At 40.8% G+C, this 18,624-nt stretch overlaps 1 protein-coding gene across 1 annotated transcript in view; it reads left to right on the plus strand.

Moving 5' to 3' along the window:
- LOC111236228 (T-lymphoma invasion and metastasis-inducing protein 2-like) overlaps positions 1 to 17,992 on the plus strand; it is a 30,452-nt gene extending 12,460 nt beyond the window's left edge. The window contains exons 7-23 of the mRNA XM_022764907.1: positions 3,672 to 3,731; positions 4,968 to 5,033; positions 5,774 to 5,852; positions 5,959 to 6,048; positions 6,171 to 6,386; positions 6,981 to 7,039; positions 10,078 to 10,266; positions 10,915 to 10,983; positions 11,071 to 11,196; positions 11,865 to 11,973; positions 12,110 to 12,289; positions 12,493 to 12,611; positions 13,758 to 13,866; positions 13,984 to 14,042; positions 14,224 to 14,314; positions 14,437 to 14,524; positions 15,605 to 17,992. Coding sequence (XP_022620628.1) covers positions 3,672 to 3,731; positions 4,968 to 5,033; positions 5,774 to 5,852; positions 5,959 to 6,048; positions 6,171 to 6,386; positions 6,981 to 7,039; positions 10,078 to 10,266; positions 10,915 to 10,983; positions 11,071 to 11,196; positions 11,865 to 11,973; positions 12,110 to 12,289; positions 12,493 to 12,611; positions 13,758 to 13,866; positions 13,984 to 14,042; positions 14,224 to 14,314; positions 14,437 to 14,524; positions 15,605 to 16,169 — 2,274 coding nt within the window. The 3' untranslated portion in view covers positions 16,170 to 17,992. The remainder of the gene's footprint in view (positions 1 to 3,671; positions 3,732 to 4,967; positions 5,034 to 5,773; positions 5,853 to 5,958; positions 6,049 to 6,170; positions 6,387 to 6,980; positions 7,040 to 10,077; positions 10,267 to 10,914; positions 10,984 to 11,070; positions 11,197 to 11,864; positions 11,974 to 12,109; positions 12,290 to 12,492; positions 12,612 to 13,757; positions 13,867 to 13,983; positions 14,043 to 14,223; positions 14,315 to 14,436; positions 14,525 to 15,604) is intronic.
- Positions 17,993 to 18,624: the final 632 nt, after the last annotated feature.

Below are 18,624 nucleotides of genomic sequence, written 5' to 3' on the forward strand. Positions count from 1 at the left end.
AACAATGAAAAATAATTAACGAAAATAAAAATGACAACCATTTCATAAAATTATTTTTTTTTAAATGTAATCGCTGTCCCGTCCTGTCCTGTACTGCGTTCAGCATCAGTAGATGTTTGCTGGCAGCTGCACACAGAGATGCCTCCAGTCCACATCAGTTACTGCAGCGCAGCAACTCAGACAAGTGTTGCACCAATCCACACAGAAAGACGAGCATTGAGTTCCAAATAGAGAAAATGATACTCATTCATACTGGGATTCCTGAAAAACCACGTAAAAGCTTGGTTCATCTCATTGTGAAATCTTTACATCCAACGACTCCTCCCCAGTCCTCCTTAAAAATGGTTTCTGCTTTGACTTTCCACTGTTGACTTCAGCTTCAGTACAACGCAGTTTGACACAGTTAAAGACTTTGTGTTCTTGTGGATCTAAAAGTTGAGTATGAAAGCTCAATCTTGCAGTTTGATAAAAGGATCTTCGGCTTAGGTCCAAGTGTGTAGCTTCCTCTGGAGCTTTTATCCACTCTACAACTGAAATATCTCATTTCATTAACTTTGAAAGGTCTTTCGGGTCTTCTCACTGAGCTAGGCTGAATCGCTCTGGAAAGTTAAACCGTCCCTACACCTGATTGGTTGAACACAGAGTTTGCTGGGCTGTCGTTGGTTTTAGCTTCTAGTTTTGAAACTGGAAAAACGACAGAAACTAGAAACTATCTGAAAATAAAAGCATTTGGAGACACTCTGCAGAACCATGTGTCTCTCTGGCTCGTTTCCAGATTAAACTCTCACAGACAAAAACCTGATCTCACATGTTATATTCTGTCTTTATGAGGCTGGTTTTCGGGCCCCTCCTCATTTGTAAACCCTGCTGGAACTCAGTGCGTCGTCCAGCTGAAGTTCCCATCATCCTCGGTTCCTGGAGGCCCCCCTCTTGATAAACGGCGAGCTATTTTCAGACTCTGAGAGTCTGGGATTTAGAGTCCAGAGGAGGATAAATCTGTCAGCCCCTCTCTGTGCAGCTGCAGGTTTATGTTGGCTCAGGGTTTTGACAGTTGGACGCTGCACTAGCGCTACGACACGTGTTCTCTGTTGACTCTGAGTCTTTCACAGTGTAAACAGTGTAAGTACACTTTTATAGACCTGACGGTGGAGCTGAAGGGTTTAACCTGCTCCCTCCTGCCCTCGTGGAAGGCATTTAACCTTTAGCTCTACTGAGCATCTCATCTGTGTGAATGATTTGGTCTACTGTCATGGGACATCCCTGCACCAGCTGCCACAGGATGCTGAAGTTTTTCTCCAACATAGACTGTATATAAAGATGGACGTAGCCTCTGTAGCATCACCCACAGGTTTCTGAAGAGCGGTTTTGAGGCTCAGAGTGAGGCGCTTCACCATCGCCATCTTGGCAGTTCCTTACTCTGCCTACCTCCAGGTTAATCAGAAAATAGGCAAAGAGGTGGGATGTGCGGAGCCGAGACTTCTAGCTAGCATACACTCACCTACCTGTCACTCAGTGTGTCTCGCCCTCAATTCTACATAACTTTAAGCCTTAATAAAATGTAAACAGGTGAGTTATATAAACAGGTGTCATGAAGGAGGAAATTAGCTCTAGAGACCAAAACAGTGTTTGTACCAGGCTGTAAACATTTATTTCTGCTGTAAAGTTGGACATTTTAACATGGGAGTCTATGGGGACTGACTCACTGTTGGAGCCGGACTCTAGTGGTCATTAGAGGAACTGCAGCTTTCAGCATTTAGTGTGTTGGCTTGATTTTTCAGCCCCAGAGGTTGATGTTTGGTCTGTGATTTGGCTGAAAAGCGACAGTCTTAACGTGCTCTGAACTTAACGTCCAATCAACTGGTTTGTCGCAGGTTACAGAAAACTGACCAATCGGAGAGCTTGTAATGTTTGAAGTATTTGATAATGTAACATGAGAGTATGTGAGACTTTAGCAGCTGTGTTTTTAGAGAAAATCTCAATTTTTGCACAAACTTTTTTACACTTTCGTCTGTCATCCCTTTTACTTATAGAAACCTTCATTATATCAGTTTATTTTCCTGGATTTTAGGGTCATTTTAAGGAAACTGATACAATTTTATTAAGTGATCTGACTCAGTAAAAGCTGCAATAAAAGCCTCTTTGCCTGTTTTATCCACATCACTCAAATGTTTCTCATGTGTAATAACTTCAGAAAACACCAACCGTCTTTCCATTTTTAACAAAAATACACTTTCTGGCCAAAGTTATGTAAACACAGGAGACCACTACAAGCAAAGTATGGGTCACATGTCTGACTGGGGTTAGCATCACTGCTAACGAGCTAATCTGGCCAGTACTGCCTGTGCAGTATATTATCTGTGTTATCGCACAGACCTGTTGAGTTTTCATTTAAAGAAAATACAGTGGACACATTTCAGCAGGAACTGGTTACTGGAAATTACATTTGTGGTGTGATAATAACAGTAGTATTGAGCTGCCCTCTTCATTATCATGTTTCTGCAGACACTGTGGACAGAGCTGGTTGATCTTATAAAACTGTCATACAGAAATTGAAAATGGACTTTGAAATGTGATTTTTCAGAATCTGATTAAATGATGTGTGCAGGAATAATCATGATGGATATAATAACATATATATTACATATTTTGGAGGGAGGTTAGCTGCCTTTGGTTTCTTTAGTTTCTCTCTTGAAAGTCTTTTTTACATATGAAAATTTTCAGCATTTTTCAAATCACAAATTGTTAAAAGATGTGAAAGAATAAAGAAATAGTTTGGTCTTGACGTCTTAGTTGCAATGAAGAGAAATCTTAATATACTGAGATCAAAGATCTCTGCCGTGGGTAAAAAAAATAGAAAATATAGTTTCCTCTGTGTCCTGCTGAGATCAAACTGATTTCCACTGCCCACCTCACAGGACGAGTCAGATCTCTAAACTGGATCCTGTTCAGGGTTTTGAGGATCTGTTCTCAGATCAGATCGGATGGTTCTGGCAGAGGTTTCTGGGCAGTCCTGACCCACAGAGACAGTCTGATCTGTCTCATCACTGAAGGACATGTGGAGTTAATTGTAGCGTCGTCTCTGCAGGAGAGTTACCGGCCACAGTCCTGCCTCCTCCTCACTGGTTGTTACTGTAAAAAGTTTCGTTTCCTCCACAAAAAACAAATACCAGAAGGAGCTTTTGATCTCACGTGTCCCTTCTGGATTGAATGTCAGTGTGAATGTACAGTTTAGGTAGTTCAGCTGGAGTCTTTATCTGACTCATAGTACAACAATTCATCCATTTACATCCATTTTTAGCCACTTTTCATGCTTTCTGTTGGATTTGTTTTAATGGTATTGACTGCAGCAGTGTGTTGAGGACGTGTTGTAGTGTGGTTGATGATGATGATGTGTTTACTGTCAGTCGGTGGTCCTCAGACTCCAGACTGACTGCAGCTTCTCCGCTCTGGTTTCTGCTCCCCTTTCACAAACCTGTAATTTCAGCACAGCTCAGCCCCTTATTTTTTCCCATGACTCCTCTGGGCTAATTTTGGTTTTGATCCGGAACAGAGTTTAGAACCAAAGTCTTTTTTTTTTCCTCGACAGATTGTTTTTAATTAAGTTTAAATATAGACTGTTGGGGGTATTTTTAGTTAAATCCTGAGTCATGACTTCTCTGTGTGTGTTGTAGGTTTTCAAGAGTCAAGTCGCCACACCGTCTCTTCACCACACCGCCGTCTGCAGCTCTGAGGTACGGTCTATACTTTCTAGTTTATTTTATTCGACTCTGCATGCCAGATGGGTGGAGTTAACACATTTTTGTGTCTATAAACTCTAACTGTGACTTGAAATACAGAAGATTCAAAATGCCTGCAGTGATGTAGAGGTGTACTCCGGGGCACTGTGACATCTGTATAGAGCTGAACTGGTCGATTGATTAATTGATTGGTGAGTTGACAAAAAATGAATTGGCAACAATCTTGACAACGGATTGATCATTTAAGTAATTATTATACATGCATTGCATTATAACAAATAATGCATAAACTGCAGCTGTGACCCAGTGCAGCTTTTGTGAGGAAAAACTTGTCACACCTGCATCTGTAAATCAGCTGTACGAGCCCTGAACGCCTCACAGCATCACAGTAAAGTTTAGACACATGCAGCGCTACGGATGACCACGCTTCACCTGGCGGCCACATGACTTGCACGTCAGGGTTGCAGCTCGCTGCAGAAGGTGGTGATGTGTAACGTGGTTCAGCCCAGAGTGCTGCAGCCACCTGTCGCTCCTTCACTCCCCGAGGAAGAGAAAAGAGAGGAGGACAAAGAGAGGAGGAGAGATGTCTTTATTCAGAACAGTTTGTTTAGATGGACAGCTGTTTCAGAGCAGCCTGCTGATCTGTAGACACAGAGGAGGAGGAGGGGTGAGGAGGAGGAGGGAGTGTTTAAGGATTAAAAAGGTCCGAGAGCCTTTTATTCTCCCAGAATTCCTTTGTCCCTGAATGTTAATCCTTCTTTAGCAGCAGAAAATGACTCCCCCACCTCTTCCACACCTCCTCTCCTCTCCACATGACCTCTCCTCCTGCTGTCTCATGACCTCCACCTCCTTTCTTCTTCTGCTCCTCTTCTTCTCTTTTAAGCTCCCTCTTTCCTTCCTTCCTTCCTTGTCTTTTTCTCAACATGACGCCTCCTCGTCTGTCCCCTCTGTGTCCTGCTGCTGCTTCGTCTGTAATCGACTTTCATTTACATTTTTTTGTGTTTTAATACTTCAGTGGGGTTTTTTATGATCGCAAAATATAAAACTGTTATTAAATTATTTATTTCCTGTTATTTGTGCAAATTTATTCATAAATTAAGACTAAAAACTAGTTTGTAAAAAGTTTTTCATTTTTATGTTAATGCTTGTCTTGAAAAAAATCACGTTGGCTTTGACTTTCAGATGAATTCAGTGAAATAAAAATCTAAAAACCCGTGTTTCCTCCTGCAGAGACTGGACTGTGTGTCCAAACAGAGGGAGCTGGCGCCCTCCGCAGGACGACCTGCAGCTGTACAGGTGTGTTCACTGACTCATTTACCTCTAAACGACCAGCCTGATTGTTGATATTAGTGACAGTAATTATGATCGACTAATGATGATTTGAAAATGAAAACATTTATTTATCACAGTTATTATTAGAGTTATTGTTAAATTCAACTATAATTTCTACACCAGGAGCTGTAACAGAAAATATTAAATATTGATAAAGATTCAATTTTCAAACAAAAAATGCCATCAGTGGTTCCAGCCTTAAATATGAGAATTTGCTTCTTGTTATCAGATATGACGGTAAATGACATTTTCTTTTGAAAAGTGTGTTTGTAGACAGAAAACAACAGAAGATCTGTGATATTTTACACCTTTATAAAATTTAGTTTTTACAGTGTTTTTCTTTTTTACTGTTCTTTTCTTTCTTTTTTATTTGGTGTGTTAAGGTTTTGTGTGTGTGTGTGGTTTTGTTTGTGGTTAGTTGTCGATTTGTTGTTTTGACCACTTGTTTGCATGGAGCCACATGTTCCTGTTGTTTATTAACTGGTTTTATTATAGTGGATATAAATATACATATTTCGAACAGTAAAAACTTATCAGCAGATACTTTTTGTTTAGTTTTTACATGAACAACTTTACTTGAGTTTAGGCTTTTTATTTATTAATTTTCAGACTGAATGTTTTCTCATATAATTTACATACATCACATTTAAATGAATAAATTCAGCCGTCAGTGATGAACTGATAAACACTCGTCTGTTGTCCAGGTGTGTGACGAGCTGCAGGTTTCGGTCCTCGGTCTTTTCTCTCTTCACATCTGTCGACCCGACGCTGCAAAAGACTTTGGTGAGAGAAAACCTCCAGACATCACCACAAAAAATTATCTTCACTTTCTCCAAAATCCTAAAAAAAAAATCATCCAGACTGACCCTGTTTCCCTGTGACCCTGAAGGTTTTGCGGTGACGGGTCATGTGGACGGAGCCGGGAAAAGTCACATCTACGTCAGCGAGGTTGACCCACTGGGACTGTCCGTCAGAGAAGGTCCAACATCTGAAGCTAATTTTTTTGTTTCCATTTAAAGACCTGGTTTTGGTTCTAGGGGGAATTTACCTACTTTGAAGCTACAATGTGTGACCTCTGTGTTTGTTTCTGTTTCCCATCAGGCCTCAGGGCCGGAGACGAGATCCTGGCTGTGAACGGGGCTGCTGTATCCGGACTGGACCTGGACCTGATGCAGAGTCTCTTCAGCCACCAGAAGCTCCAGCTGCTGCTGAGGAGAGACGAGTCACCTGACCCAGAAGAGCCCGCTACCGTCGTCTGGCCTGAACCCAGTGAAACTGCCGACCCCTGTCCTCCAAACCTCCAGACCTGGACCACAGGTACGACAAGCACATATACTCAATCTCAAGCTTATTGATGACTAAACAAGAGAGTAAAAAAATCTGCAAAAACAAAACTACAGCTGCTGAAGTAATATGACAACGTGTTTCCATTCTTGATTCTTGGTGGTTTTATTTAGAGTGGTCTCCTTCCACTGAACCACAAAGACATTTTTAATATTTTCACATTTTTGGGGCATTTTTCAGTTTTTTTTTATTGTGATAGAGCAAACAGGAAATGCAAGGAGATATAAAGTGTTGTGACTTGCAACAATGGTTCCCGTCTGGAATCAAACTGAGGATGCTGCTGTTACCCTGCAGGCCTGAAGCTTTTAAGGCTTTTATTCTGAAGGCTCAGACAGTTAAAGCAGCAGTGCAGAGGCTCCAGTCTCAGGTTTCATTTGTTGGCATCAAAGATAATGATCACTGTTCAAAGTTATTTTCAGTTTGTTTTTGTTTGTATTATTTGTTTATTAAATGGTGATTCTATTACAGAGCAGGGTCAGAGGTCAAACGTCAAGGTCTCTGTCTTTGTTTTTTACAACCTTGAGAGCAAAAGTTCACATTCTGACCCTGATCCTGTTGATTTCACAGATTTTTCTACTCCAGACGACGTCCTGCCTCCTGCTGACGACGCCGAGCCGACGGGACAGGTGAGGTTCAGTCTGGGATTCAGTGTTCAGAGCAGTCACATGATTGACCTCATTGTTTATTCCCTGGGATCAGTTTGATACCTCTCTGTCTTGAACGTTCATTATCTGTCCGATATGTAAATTACACAGGTTCATATTTCAAGCTTCAAGCTGCAGAAAAAATCTTTATCTTTTATTTTATTGGTCCAATACGTAACTGGTGATTTCCTCCAAATATTTCAATAGGAGCTTCCCTGAAAGAGCTGTTTAATTGGATTAAGTTCTGTTAATTGATTTTAATTAATGAATTCCAATTACTCTTTTCTTAAAGAGTCTTTTAATCTGTAAACAGCAGGTCAGATCAACATGAAGAAACTTTCAGAGAAGTAAACAGCAGCAGAGAATAAAGTATTTTTCTGGTCATTAAAATATGAAGATTTTTTTTGTCTAGAAATCAAGTGATTATCAAATCTACTCTGGTACTTACTGTGTTTCTGGTCTTAGACATTTTCTCTGAAATTTACCTAAAATTTGACCAAATAACATGAAACGTCTTTGCAAACTGTTAAAATACTGAAATATGAAATAAAGAGAAGACTAAAGTGTTACCTTTTCTTAACTAGTCTTTAAGGATAAATGTCTTTAATTAGACCAGACTAAGGTCTGACTGAGGCCAGGTCTATAAATACTCAAAAAGCAAAAGTTACTGCATTGTTCCTCCTGAACCTCCTCAAACCTACCTGCAGAAATCCTCTCCCACAATCCTCTTGTTCTTCCTGGAGCTCAGACACCCTCTGAGTCACATGACCGATAATCCGGGCTTACACCTTCAGGAGTGTGCGGAGTGTTTGTTTGTAAAGTCGAAGCGGAGGGGATTAATGGCGTCCACCCAGAGGAACAGAGAGAACTCGTAGATGCTGTTCCTGACCGGCTCCTCCTCTGCTGGCAGCAGCTCCAGGAGACGACCTCTGACCCCGGCCGAGGAGCCCCCGTTGTCCCGCTCCCTCACTATGGGTGCTCTGTGCTGGGTGTTGCCGCTGGAGGAGGATTGGGAGACGCTGGAGGAGGAGGAGGAGGGAGGGGAGGTGTTTCCCGGTGTGGGCCTGGTGGAGCGGCTGGTGGGGCTGCTGGACGAGGCGACCTGCTGCCTGAGCTGCCAGCGGCCCGCCGACAGCCTCGTGCTGCTGGTAAACAGACAGAGTGAGAGTGATGCTGGAGCTGTTTGTTTGTTGGTCTGTTGTGCATCTTAATGAGTGTGTTTAAGTGCCCGTTGGAAGATCATACTCCTCTACTTCCTCTGTGATTTTGAGCAGTTGTGGTGTGTGTTGATTCGTCCACTCTGTGCTGCACTGGTTGGATGCTTTACCATAATTAGAGCATTAAATCTAAATTCTCTGTGGGTGTGTCTGAGAGGGACTGCAGACTTTCAGACAGCGGTTCCGGTGAATCAGATTCAGTCCTCGGAGATGAGATGAACCCAGTCGTCCTGGAAGTTACAGCAAAGCGTCCTCGTCTGTTATTGAAAGCTCGGTGGCTGCAGGGCGAACAGGCTGAAACTCAGAATTTATCAGACTGTCAGCAGTTTATTAGAGGCTGGCAGCACAGATTATGATGATGAATGAGGCGGCTGCTCAGTTAAAACCTCGTCCTCCTTCAGGGTCGAACCAGCAGAGAACGCTGCACACAGTACAACGTTTCCTCCTGTTTCCTGACGTTCGTAGCTTCTGTTAATAATCCAAACCGTCATGAGTCAGTACATGTTGGTCTAGTTAAGATTTGTTCTGAATACAAATAAACTAACACAAAGATTGATATCATGGAGAGCCACAAAACAATGTTTTATAATTCAATCTTGATTTATTAATCAGCAAAAATGGCAAACATCGTATTCCAGCGTCTGTGACATTAAAGTGAATATCTGCAGGCTCTGTTCTGTTGGTCCAACAAAACAAGCAGCTTGAATATTGCAACCTGGGATTTTAGGAAGTCTTGACAGGCATCTTTCACTGTTTTCTAACATTTTATAGACCAATCATCAAAGATGCATCCTTCATCCAGTCACAAGTTACTAACCAGTCAGGATCAAACCACTTATTTTACCAGTGATGGTCAAACCAGTTAGTAACCAGTTAGGCGCAAACAAGTTGCTAACCAGTGAGTGTGGGACTGGTCTGTTGTGGTTTCAGGGTCACTGGTCTGGGATCAGCTGAATGAAGGCAGCTCTGGTCCTGGCTGTGAGAGGAGGCAGCAGCCGCTCTGTTTCCTAAGTGGTGTTTAACCTCCACTCGGTGTTAATCTCTCTCTGATCCCTCTCTCAGCGGCTCTGCCACTCTCAGCCAACTTTCACCTCAGATCCACCAAACGCAGGTGCTGGTTGGTCTTTAAATCAGAGGAGTGATTAAGACGGTGGAGCGAGATGACAGCTCAAAAGCGCTGAAGTCTGCAGCGGAAATGTTCAGAAAACTGCAGTAAACTGTTGGTTGGATGAAAACAGCTCTGACATTCTTAGATCTTTAACACTCCAAAAAAATTAAATTAAAATTTAATGAATAAATTAAAATTTGTCCTGAGGGGGGCGCCAGATGACTCGAAACCAGTTCAGGTGTTCTATGAGTTTCATGCTAACATTGACATTTTCTTTATTTTTATCACATGAAGCTTTTGTCTTGTGGCTGCAGCAGCAGCACGTTCACTGTCTTTACTTGTCTTATTGTGTGTTTATTGTTTTTTGATGCTTCGATGTAAAAAAAAAAAAATTTCATCTTCTATCTGAACTGAACTAAACTAGCATGTAGCATTTTAGCATGTTACTGTCAGTGTCCATGTCAAACAATGGATTTAGCCTTTAGCTGTTCTGTAAAACTGTTGGACTCCTGACTGACAATTAAAAAACCTGATGCAGCTGAACCTGAGATATCGCTAAAGTCTTTATAAGACTTTTTCCACACTTGCAGTCGTGGATCTGGTTTTCTTCTCTTATCTTCCTCTCCTTTTGCTGTCATTTCAGTTTCTGTGACCTCTGACCTTTTATCTGCTCCGGTTCTCTTCCACTGTTCCAGAACATGGATCAGGTGTACTCTCTGTACCAGACCTTCCCAGAAGGCCAAGCTGCAGATGCCGACGTTCCCAAGAACCCGTACAGCAGAGAGGTCGGCCTGCCGCCTCCGAGCCCCGCCCACCTGAGTGTGTGTCAGCGGCTGCGTAAAGTCATCCAGGAACTGGTTGACACCGAGAAGTCCTACGTCAAGGTCAGTACTGCTGCAGTAATACTACAGGAAAACTACAATAATACTACAGTAGAACTACAGTACCACTACAGCACAGCAAGTAACAGTACTGCTACTGCTGATGAAACCACTGTTACTACTATCAGAGGCTAAAACTTTATTTTAATATTTCAGTTTCAGGATTTATCAACAAATTTCTAAAGTTATTATTTATAAACAGTAGATAAATGAATAAACAACACACTGTAATGTGGACTTATTTGTGTTTACTTTAATATGTTAATGCCTCATTTAATTATAAATGCATCAGTAGGAGTTTGGACGATTTGTAAATAAAAAAACAATTTAATGTGTTAATGAGTTAAATGGTGTTTAATAATTACATAAATATGAAAATAAATTTTTAAAGCCTTTTATAATTCAGCTTTTCACAACATTCAGGTGCTGAAAGATCAGACGAGTATCATGGGAAACTGTTGACATTATTTAACATGCTTAATATTTCTGTTCCAGTATTTTGATATTGTAACTCATTCTTTCATTTCATCTGTACAAATGTCTTTTCCTTTACTTTGATTTTATATATTTTATTTTACTTTATTTTACCACCAAGCATCTGTGACAAATAAAGATAAAGTTGCCTCATGTCGATGTCGTCCTCTCCATCAGGACCTGGTCTGTCTGTTTGACATCTACCTGACCCCTCTGCAGACGGAAACTTTCCTCAGTAAAGAGGAGGTACGTACAAAAGATAAACGTTTTAAATAAATGAAGTAATAAGACGTCATGTTGTTGGTGTCAGTGACAGCGCCGTCTCTCCGTCAGATGGAGGCGCTGTTCGGCAGCCTGCCGGAGATGTTGGACTTCCAGAGGGTTTTTCTTCAAACTCTGGAGGAGAGAATCGCCTCGTGTCCCAACTTCAGCAGCCTGGAGACGCCTGAACAGTTCAAGGTAACGATTCATTGCTGCATGTTTGGCTTTAACTCATTTCAATGAATTTAATCAGAGGAATTCATCTGCACTACTGCTGCTTTTTAGTTATTTTATTTTTTCTCTCTTTCTTTTTTATTTTCTTTTATTTGTTTTGTTCTCCATTTATTTTATTTTTTTAAGTGCTTATTATTTTAACTCCTTCCTTTTTCTAAATATATATTTTAACTGTTATTTAATTTATCTGTTCTTGTCACAACTGTATATTATGTATGAAAGGTGCTATACAAATAGTTTTTATTTATTATTATTCTTACTTTAAAATTTAAATGTATTTAATTTTGTATTATTTTACTTTTACTTTAGCCTATTATAAAGTGAAACATACAATGCAACATTAAATACAGTTAAATTTAAAAGTCATAATAATAAAAACTTTAGAAATAGGAAAATAAAATAAAATAAATTTATTTGGCCTATTATAGTTTACTTTATTATTATTAAGTTTTATTTATTCACTTACTTTAATTTTATTTTCTTATTTCTACCTTGTTATTATTGTTATTATTCTTTCTCATATTATTCCTATTTCTTTCTAATTTAACAGATTGAGTGTTTGTGTTTGATGCAGTTGCAGCGCCTCCAGCTCTGCAGCAGCATTTTCACACTTCCAGTCTTTTTACTTTCAGAAACTCCTCTTCTCGTTGGGAGGGTCTTTCCTTTACTACGCTGACCACTTCAAACTCTACAGCGGCTTCTGCGCCAATCACATCAAAGTCCAGAAGGTTCTGGAGAGAGGTGAGGCTCGTGTCTACATCATCTCCAACAAAGTTTACGTGATGGGGGATGAAAAAATCATGTTAAAAAAGGAAACTTTCCAGTTTATATTCAGGAGGTGATTCTTTTTACTCATGAAAGCGTCCTGTTGTTGCAGCAAAGACAGACGGAGCCTTTAAACAGTTCCTGGAGGCGAGGAACCCGACCAATCAGCACTCGTCTTCTCTGGAGTCGTACCTGATCAAACCTGTGCAGAGGGTCTTGAAGTATCCACTGCTACTCCGAGAGCTGGTGTCTCTGACTGACCCTGAGAGCCCCGAGCACACACACCTGACAGGTACAACACACACACACACACACCTGACAGCTGCAACACACACACACACACCTGACAGGTGCAACACACACACACACCTGACAGGTACAACACACACACACCTGACAGAGGACAGGTACAACACACACACCACGCTTTCCACTGTCAGACATGCACATGTAGATGGATGTAGATGTCCTCACTGCTGTCTCTCGTCCGCTCAGAGGCTCTGAGAGCGATGGAGAAGGTGGCGAGTCACATTAACGAGATGCAGAAGATCTACGAGGATTACGGCTGCGTGTTCGACCAGCTGGCTGCAGAGCAGAGCGGACCTGACAAACAGGTAACAAAAACATCACACACACTCATCAGACTTTACCAAACACTGTTGGAGTATCAGCCGAATGCCTAAAATGTTTAAAAAACAGAGCTGCATTAGAAAGTTCTGCTGCACTGTTAAAAAATCTTTAATACATCAACCAATAACTACACTCAGCTAGTCAAAATGGTTAGATCTGATTGGTGGCTGATGAACTGGCCCAGCTGTACAATGCCAAACCTTACAGCAGTAGCAATATTTGGGCCAGATCTGGCTTACATTCGGTTCATCAGTCAGCACAACTACTCTGTCTAGTTGGTTACATATGGAAATCTGCTGTGAAATAAGCAACAATAGTAATAGTAGAACTACAAATAATTACTATTTCTGTCATAGATTAGTATGTATCTTATCAACCATTAAAGGTCCCATATAGTCTAAAGGTCTCTGTCCATGTGTAGTGTGATTATAGATCAGGTCTAGCTTCTATATTAATACTGTGAAAGTATCAAAGCCTCAGTCCACAGAGAAATGCACACAGCCTGTATTCAGAAACTGAGCCTTAAACTACCCATCAGGACTTCTGGAACTTTGTGATGTCACAACAAAGCAGTCACTGCTCTCAGCCATGCCCCAAGCCCCGCCCACCTGGACCCACCACCCAACCTTACAGCATTTGGTTTCTCTGAGTCTTTACCTGAAATCTGACTTATTTTTATTGGATCACTCAGAAAATCGTCAACCAATCAGAAGAGAGGCTCAGAGCCTCCTCTCTTCTGATTGGCTCACCAACCTGTTGTTACTAGAGCTCCAGAGAGAAGCCTGAGAGAGGAGATGTAAAACGTCATTGAGATGGTTATTGGTTATTAAAATCACAAATATATCTTCTAATTAATCGACACTTCAGATAAAACACAGGAGAAGAGGAAAATATGGAGCTTTAAGACGGTAAAATGACAGAAAATAGTAAGTTCTCAAAGACTCAGGTGACATCTTTAAATGTCGTGTCAAAAAGCTCAAAGAGATTCAGTTACTGAGGAATAAAAGTGTTTGGTAACAACACAATTGACGACTTCAGTGATTAATCAGTGAAGTTTCTTCCCTGTGGAACTGATTAATGAACTACTAAGTGAAAGTGATGATTGTTCTCCCTCCCTCTCTGCCTCTCAGGTAACAGACATCTCGATGGGGGAGTTTCTTGCCCATTCGTCGGTGGTCTGGTTGAACCCTCTGCCCTGTCTGGGACGCCTGAGGAAAGAGCCAGAGCTCACACTGTTCGGTGAGTACACACACACACTTTCACATGGCTCCCTCTGTAAACCTGGTTTCTGGTGTGGTGGTGGTGTGTTGGGTTGATTCCACATTAACACCGTGTTTCATCCTCTTGTTTCCTCAGTGTTCAAACGTGCTGTCATCCTGGTTTATCGTGAGAACAGCAAACTGAAGAAGAGGATGGTGAGTCTCAGGTTTTTGGTTGGGTTTACTCAGACACTCAACTGTCCTGCTGCTAAAAGAGGTTACATTAACACCCTGTGGTTGTAGTTCAGGCAAAACTATGTGATAATATGAAAGATTAAACCCGCACTTATTTATTGTTTATTAGAATAAACAGACTTGACTTTGTGTGTTTGGACAGACGGGCTCCCGCTCTGCTGATCTGGACCCCTTCAGGTTCCGCTGGTTAATCCCAGTTTCAGCAGTTCAGGTCAGACTGGCCAACATCACAGGTCAGTGACCAGTCATCAATCTGTGTGTCAGTTTCTGTACAATAGTCCTCCAGCAGGAGGCGCTGTGCTGCAGCTGCACTCTGATCCTTGGACCTGACAAACTGAACTGTGTGTGTTTTCAGGCTCGGAGAACCCATGTGTGTGGGAGCTGGTTCACAGCCGGTCCGAGGTGGAGGGACGACCGGAGACGGTGTTTCAGCTCTGCAGCAGGTGAAAACATCCTCATCAACTCACATTCATTCAGTTTGATCACAGCGAGCTTCATTAGTTCAGCTGTTAATGGACATGAGAGATAAAACCAGCAGAGAGCTGTGGACACAGACCTGCACAATTCATCATGGTATTTACAGATGATCACACAATTATTATTATTATCATTATTATTATTATTGACTGAAGAACACTCACATTTCATTGCAGTAAAATACAGAAATGAGTTTAATTTTAATTTTGAATTTTAATTGCATGTTTTAATTTAAATATTTTATGTACTCTGTGTGTGTGATTGTGCGTGTGTGTGTGTGTGTGTGTGTGTGTGTGTATGTATCAGTTTTAAACCATAGTGAGGACCGGTCCTCACTTCTTCACTGGACTGTTTGAGGTTTTAGACTCAGTTTCAGGGTTGAAGCCAGAGTCAAGTTTCGGTGAATGTTAGATAAGTCATTTAAAAGATTAACCAACTGATAGAATATTATGGCTGAATCGATGAGTTGTTCGAAAGAAAAATAATTCACAATTATTTAGATAATCGACTAATCGTTTCTTTGACGACAGTGAATCATTCTCAGGTTTCAGATTCTACAATGGCAGAGCTCACTGCTCCTGTTTGTCATATACATTAATAAACTGAACATCTTTGGCTTCTGGACTTTTGGTTCAGACATAACAAGACATTTGATGTCACCTTTGATCCTGTGAAGTTGTGATTTGACATTTTCTCAGTTTTTTTGACATTTCATAAATCAAACTTTTAATTAGTTAATCAAGAAAATGATAAGCAGATTAATAGACAATGAAAATAATCATTAGCTGCAGTCCTAAAGAAAGTTAATCTGCAACTGTTTTAATTATTAATTATTTGTTTTTGGTCTTTTCTTAAGGAAAAATTCTAAACTCTGGTTCCAGCTTCTCCTGTGTGAGGGTCTTGTTTCTGTTTTCAATCTCAGTAAACTGAATATCTTCAGATTTTGGACAAAACTAGACATTTGAAAGTTTCACCTGCAGCTCTGGGAGTTTTCGTTAGTTACGGTGCTCAGTTTTGACCCTTCCTGACTTTTTGTTTTGTTTTAGTGGCTTGGAAACGAAGGCCAGCGTGCTGCGAGCCCTGCGCTCCCTCCTCAGAGACCGAGCACCCGTCGGTTCCCTGAGGAGGACCAGGCTGTCAACGGCTGAGAGGAGCAGCTCCTGGAGGAGGAGGCAGCAGAGGAGTCGCATCGACACCCAGAGGATGACTCATCACCAGCCGGAGGAGAGCTGCAGACCTGACGGCAGGTTCCTCCTGGGAGAAACCTGCTCGGAGCCTCTGCTGCCCAGCCGTGCTGCATCCGACTCTTCTGGGAAGAGGACCAGACTCTGCTCCCTGACCAGCGATCTCGAAGCTCAGCTGCAGAGGCTGAACTTCAGAGAGGAGGAGGCAGAACGAGGAGCCACGTCTCCAAGTGAAGACCTAAGGACCGTGGAGGAGAGACGGAGCTCCAGCCTGAGGCGAAGCCCCGGAGGAGAACTGCTGGACCTCAGCAGCCTGCTGGAGAGAGACTTCAGTGTTCAGAGCATGACCTCCATGATTAACGAAGACTGTTTCTATGACACCATGTTAGGGATTCAGAAGGCTGCTGTTCCCTCACTACAGGGCTAAAGTGCTAGGAGACTGAAGAGCTGATCTACAAAACTCCTCCAGCCAGGGCGAGTGAAACTAAACTCCAGATGCTGATCCTGGAAACTGAGCTAAAATGAGACCTGCAGAGTGCTTCTTACTCCTGTTCTCGTTTACCTGAAGGTTCTCACACCTGGACGGGGAGGTGATCACATGTCAACTCATCATACTGATCGATTCATACAGAGGTGGACACCACTACACTGCTGAAGGTTGAATTCATTCCCATTGCTGGAAAGTCAAATCTTTTGGACAAAACTCCCATCTCTTCAACTTCTTGAAGGCCTGGAATATCTCCACAAAAACTGGGATTACATGACTTTTGGAAATCCCAAGGCAGGCATCTGATTGGCTGTTACAACACCTGCATCTAGGAAACACACCTCCAGTTTGGATCCTGCAAATAACTTTTCCATTCATTTTTTTAACAAATGGAAGACAAACTTCCAGTAGTCTTTCCCAGTTAAGGTGAAAAATGCACTCAACAGAAACCGATATCAGGGCCACTGTCAGGGGAAAAAATTGGAATTGAATCAAAATAATTTGAGGAAAATATCCAAATGTAAAATTTGTAATATTACAAGGGAAAATGTGTGATTTTATAACAGCGAAGTTGTAATATTACAAGCTGTTTATTTCAATACTCTACAACAGTCTGACTGTGACTTTATTTTCACAATATCAAGGCCTTTTTTCCTAAAATTACACCTTTATTCTGTTTATTTTTATTTAAAATAGTTTTTTTATTACTTAACATTTAAAATATTAAAACTGTTCTCTCATAAAATTTCCTTTTTTTACAGAAAGTTTTAACTTAATTAACTTGATCTCATGTGGGATAATTAAAGTTTGAAGACAAAAGAAAATGGATGCACAGCAACAGTTTTTCCTCAAAATATTTGAACTTTGTTCTGAAAATCCCAATTTTTTCCCCCTAGAAACAATATAATTACTCCATCAGACATGACAGACTAAACTCCAGAAGCTTACTTTCACTTTCATATTTCAGAGTGAATGTTCACTCCTTCATCTGCAAACCAAACCAGTGGAACGCAGCAGACACGCTGAAGGAATTGACTGAATATTCAAACATTCAAATGTTCGACTATTCAAATATTGACCATTAGAATGATTGAACAGCATCTCAGTGACAAACCACAAACCTCCAGAACATTTTCAGGGACGACAGTATGAAATCATGAATCATCTTTTCCAAGAAGACAGCGGCAGATTTACTGACATTTAAAGATGCAACTATATTTACATTTTTTTCTCTTTGTACTTTTGAAATCACACTGTGGATTTAACATTTTTTTAAAGGAACTCAAACATCTGGAACTCAGTTTTTTTAACACTACTACAGCTCTCTGTCTGATGGATCTAGAAAAACTTTCTATTTGATATTTCTTGTATATTTCTGAAGCAGGAGGAACCAGATGAATGTTGGACTCGTGTTTTTACCCTCAGCTGCCTGAACTCATTATTTTTTCAGCTTCATCTCTTGTAAATGTTTTTTTCTCTGTACAGTTTATTTGTTCATTTGTAGTTTTCTGTGTAACAGATATTTTCTTTCTTTGTTCTTGACAAAAGCAGTTTGCAGTAAATATCTGGAGCTGCTGGATTGGATCAAAGCCTTTGTAAATCTGGCAGATTGGATTATTGTATTTATATTTTTTTGTCAAGTTTGTTTTGTGTATTTCAGTTTTGTGACTGAAGATCTAGAAAGACAACTGTTTCATTTTAAATGAACTTTTCATGTTATTTTTTGAACTGTTAAAGTATTTGGTAATTTATTTTCTTAAATATTTGTGTACAACTTTTTAATGACTTGATGCTGTTTAAGTCCAATAAATGGAAAAATATTTATTTTAATTTGATTTATTGATCTTAACATTAACTTTTTGTCTTGGTCTTGCACAGTCACGTGGAAGTAATAGAAGTGCCACATTTAACGCTCATGAGAATAGTTCAACATTTTTTGAAATACTCTTATGCCTCTTTCTTTCAGATGTTCAGATGGAATAAATCTCATGTCTGTTAAGTCCTGACCTGGAGTCAGAGCGTAGTTAGCCTAGCTTAGCATAAAGACTGGAAGCAGAAGGAAGCCACCTGGCAAAAGAGTAAAGGTGTGTTCTGATAGAAGGTGAATTCTGACAACTGGACTATTTGTGCAGTCTTTGTTCTTTCCCCCCAAACCAGCCAATAATACCAACAGTACAGACATTAGGTAGTTAGCCGTAAGCTAGCTGGAAACTCCAATAGTGACATGTGCTCAGCTCGGCCTCAGATAACGTCAGAAAGGTTGCTTCACTTCCCATCAGTCCCTCTCCTGTTTCCTCTCGTCGTGGTGTATTTATGACAGCTTTGTGTCTTCATCTCAGTTTTTTCTGCCATGGGCTCATTTTCATCTGACTGCACCCATTGGTGTTTTTCCATT

This window comes from Seriola dumerili, unplaced genomic scaffold (assembly GCF_002260705.1).
Source record: "Seriola dumerili isolate Sdu_G_001 unplaced genomic scaffold, Sdu_1.0 BDQW01000025.1, whole genome shotgun sequence".
In the NCBI taxonomy this organism is placed as follows: domain Eukaryota; kingdom Metazoa; phylum Chordata; class Actinopteri; order Carangiformes; family Carangidae; genus Seriola; species Seriola dumerili.